Here is a 4,407-nt window from a genome sequence, read left to right on the forward strand (position 1 = left end):
GAGCATTATGGAAAAATATACAAAATGCCAAAGTGGTTAAAACTGATGATCCTGTCTCACTTAGGAAATTATTAGATATTTTCAATGAAAACTTAGCCTCTCTAGAAAAATTACTTTTTTCTCCCTCTCAATGGGACTTCATGCTAATGAACTTACTGATGGACAAATTGGATGTAGAAACAGTTAGAGCTTTTGAATTACACTTTGCTTCAAAAAATGTACCTTCCTATGAGGAAGTTTATAAGTTCGCATTGCAGCGTTGCACTTCATTGGAGTCATATAAAAGACAAGTCAGCAAAAATGTTTAATCTATTAATTCCGATACTTTTAATAACGTAAGGTATTCATCTCGTCAAACTTCTACATTTTTGACTAGTTCTGTCAAAAATAAGTGTCTATTTTGTGGTTTGGATCATGCTTTATTTAAATGCAATCAATTTCTTGCTGAATCCCCTCAAAAACGTTTTGACTTTGCTAAACAGAATAAATGTTGTATAAACTGCTTGTCTAAAACTCATGTTACGGTCAAATGCCTTTCAACCAAAATATGTACACATTGTAATAAAAAACATTATACTGTTCTTCACTTTGATAATCTCAATGCGAATGATCATTCTTCTTCTTCTTCTCACAACGAGGTTGCTAGTTCATCTAACGATCCTATGCCTTCTATATCCGCCTTATCAAATACTTTGACAAATAATGTCTTGCTAGCTACAGCTACAATCTATGTTCTCGATCGTTTTGGTAAAGCCTTGAAAGTTAGAGCCTTGTTAGACAGTGCATCTCAAGCTAACTTCATTAGTAAAAAATGTGCAGACAAATTAAGTCTCCCTAAATTCAATGCGGCTTTATCGATACAAGGTCTGAATAGAATGTGCACCCCAGCCAAATCAGGCGTAAAATTGAACATTTCTTCGTCTTATGACATAAACTTTCAATGCGAGATAGATGCAATAATTCTTCCTCAAATCTGTCAAAACATGCCAACTGTTTCCTTAGACAACTTGCCGTATCTTTAACATTTAAGGTTGGCTGATAAAATGGCAAATATTCCAGGTAAAGTTGATGTTCTATTAGGAGCAAATATTTTTCCTTACATCTTAACTGGAGGAATTATTAAAACCGTAATGATCAGCTTTCAGCTCTTGAAACAAGTTTCGGTTATGTTTTGATGGGAAATATTCCACCTACAAATATAACAAATATTCATTCCTTTTTTACGTCATTTTCTGCTAATGATTCTGAGCAATTAGATGCGACATTAAAACAATTCTGGGCCATTGAGGAAGTACCAGAAGTTAAATCTTATTCTCCGGAAGACTCTTTCTGTGAAAAGCTGTATACTCATACCACTTATAGAAATTCTGAGGGCAGATTTGTAGTAAAGCTGCCTTTCAAAAACGACATACCTTCTTTTGGCGACACAAAACGTTTAGCCTTACAAAGATTTAGTGCTTTAGAGCGCAGATTTGCCAAAAATGAATCACTTAAGATTCAATATTCAAGCTTTATCAAAAGTTTTATAGATAATCATTATTTAAATCCTATTCAGCCAAGTACGGCAATAAATAATGATTATTATCTACCACACCACCGTATTTACAAGGAGTCCAGTACTACTCCATTGCGCGTTGTGTTTGATGCTTCCGCACACGCCCCTAACTTTCCATCTTTAAACGATACGTATTGTATTGTAATATTCAGGTCCAAAATTACAAAATGATCTTGCAAATTTATTGCTTAAATTCAGGTTTCATAAATATGTCTTTACTGCAGATATTAAATCCATGTTTACTCAGATTCTTATCGCTCCTGAGCAACAAAGATCTCAAAGAATACTTTGGCGTTTTTCGGAACAGGAATCTATGTATTGCTGAATACGAACTTACTCGGGTTACTTTCGGTGTGTCTAGCTCACCATATCTTGCAATTCGTACTCTACAGCAGCTAGCACTCGACGAACCGGACTTACCTGTAGCCTCGTCTATACTCCTAAAAGATACTTACGTAGATGATGTGGTGACAGGAAAGGATTCTTTACAAAATAGTGTTCTTGCTATAAAAGAATTAATATCTTTATTGAAACGTGGTGGATTTAAGTTTCGAAAATGGGCAAGTAATGCCCCTCAGTTATTCTCTCTCGCTAATATTCCTTTGGATCATATTCTGCAACAGTTTTTTTCATTTGACTTAGATCAATCTTCGTTGAAGGTATTAGGACTTGGATGGAAACCATCATCTGATGATTTCTTTTACAAAATTTTACCTCTTCAAGCCTCCTGAACAAAGCGAAATCTCTTAGCCCAAATAGCTCGCATATTCGATCCTTACGGTATTCTTAATCCTGTCACTATGATAGTGAAGACTATTATTCAGCGTCTTTGGCTACTTGATTTAGATTGGGATGCAACTCCACCTTTGGAAATTACTTCAAGGTGGGAACAATTTAAAATTGAACTGCCTATACTGTCTAAGTTTACTATATCTCGTCATATTTCTTTAAATGGAATTATTTCCTGTGAGCTTCATGGGTTTTGCGACGCTTCTTTACGTGGATCTTCTGCTGTTACATACCTTCGTGTGTGTTATGATACAGGTGTAATCAAAACTTATTTTCTTTTAGCCCGAACAAAGGTATCTCCTATCAAGGTACAAACTATTCCTCGTCTCGAGCTCAATGCAGCAGTAATTCTTAGTAAATTATTATCTTATATACTGCAGACTCTCACTATACCGTTTAGTAGGATTTACGCATGGTCATATTCGACTGTTGTTCTTCATTGGATTAATTGACCGCCATATAAATGGAAAACCTTCGAAACACTGGCGATATATTCCTTCTTCATTAAATAGTGCGGATCACAGATCCCGTGGACTTTTCCCTGAGGATTTCTCAAAATACTTCTGCTTGGTGGGTGGGTCCGGAGTTTCTTCGCACTACTGAAGATAACTGGTCATTTTCCTTGACCAATTCTATCGAACATAACTTAGAATTGAAACAGAAAAGTTGTCTTTTGTCTTTTTCATCTGACGAATTTGTCGATAATCTCTGTAATCGATTTTCTTCCTTTTGAAAATTAAAACGTATCTTTTCCTATGTTCTTAGATTTGTTGGTAACCTAAAATTAGTCAATCAACGAACAGTTGGAAGGCTTTCTATTCAGGAGCAAAGTAACGCCACTAATCAACTAATTAGATTAGTGCAACAAAGATATTTGAAGGAGGAAATAGAACAGGTTAAGGGCAATTCTATAAAATTCAAATATTTAAAAAAATTAAATCCCTTCTTTGATTCACATGATCTTCTAAGAGTGGGCGAAAGACTTAGCCAGTCAGAATTAGCGTATGACAAGCGCTTTCCTCTTCTTTTGCCTTCCAAAGGTAATTTTATCAAATTACTTATTTCGAAAATTCATATTGTACATCTACATGCAGTCATTTAAGGTACGCACTACGCCTCACAAAACTTTTGGATAATTTCATCCAAACGTGTTATTCGTAGTGTTCTTTCAAAATGTCTTTCCTGTTGGAGACTAAAACCTCAAAATTATCAGACACCTATGGGGGCTCTTCCCGACCTACGGATATCCAAGGCCAAATCATTTTCTTGCATTGGCGTCGACTTTGGCGGTCCTTTTCTGATACGAGCCAATAAGCTTAAAAATGCTAAACGAACGAAAGCCTATATTTGCCTATTTGTATGCTTTGCCACTAAGGCTTTGCACTTAGAATTGGTATCTGAACTTAGTACCGAGGCATTTTTAGCCTCATTTAGATGTTTTATAGCACGTCGAGGACGTTGCTCTGTTGTCTATTCTGATTGCGGAACAAATTTAGTAGGAGCAAAATCCTATTTAGAAGACATTAAGTCACATTTTGATAAAAATGACCTCATTACATGGCATTTAAATCCTCCAGCAGCTTCCCATTTTGGTGGATTGTTTGAAGCGGGTATAAAAAGCGTAAAAACACATGCGTCTAGAGTCATAGGCGAACAGGTTTTAACCTATGAAGAATTCAATACATTACTCATACAAATAGAGGCTGTCTTAAATAGTCGTCCCTTATGTCCTGTCAGTAATGATCCAAATGATTTTTCAATGTTAACACCTGGACATTTTCTTACACTAGAGCCTTTATAGATAATTCCCGATCGGGATTACAGTGATGTTCATTTAAATAGGCTAAGTCGTTGGCAATTGCTGCAACGATTACATGCAGACTTTTGGCAAAGTTGGAGCAGCGAATATTTACATACTTTTCATCAACGCACGAAGTGGCATAAAAATGAGGATAATCCTAATATAGGCACACTCGTATTAATACGTAACGAGACCAAGCCTCCCTTACAATGGCAAATGGGTCGAATTAAAACTTTAATTTTCGGTCAAGATGATATTGCTC

General features: G+C 35.8%; 1 protein-coding gene across 1 annotated transcript; it reads left to right on the top strand.

Annotated features, from left to right (window-relative positions):
* Positions 1–3,563: 3,563 nt before the first annotated feature.
* Positions 3,564–4,145, top strand: LOC140451176 (uncharacterized). Its single transcript, XM_072544912.1, has one exon. It carries the CDS (start codon positions 3,564–3,566, stop codon positions 4,143–4,145), a length of 582 nt encoding a protein of 193 aa, XP_072401013.1.
* The last annotated feature ends 262 nt before the right edge of the window (positions 4,146–4,407 follow it).

Source organism: Diabrotica undecimpunctata, chromosome 9, assembly GCF_040954645.1.
Source record: "Diabrotica undecimpunctata isolate CICGRU chromosome 9, icDiaUnde3, whole genome shotgun sequence".
In the NCBI taxonomy this organism is placed as follows: Eukaryota; Metazoa; Arthropoda; class Insecta; order Coleoptera; family Chrysomelidae; genus Diabrotica; species Diabrotica undecimpunctata.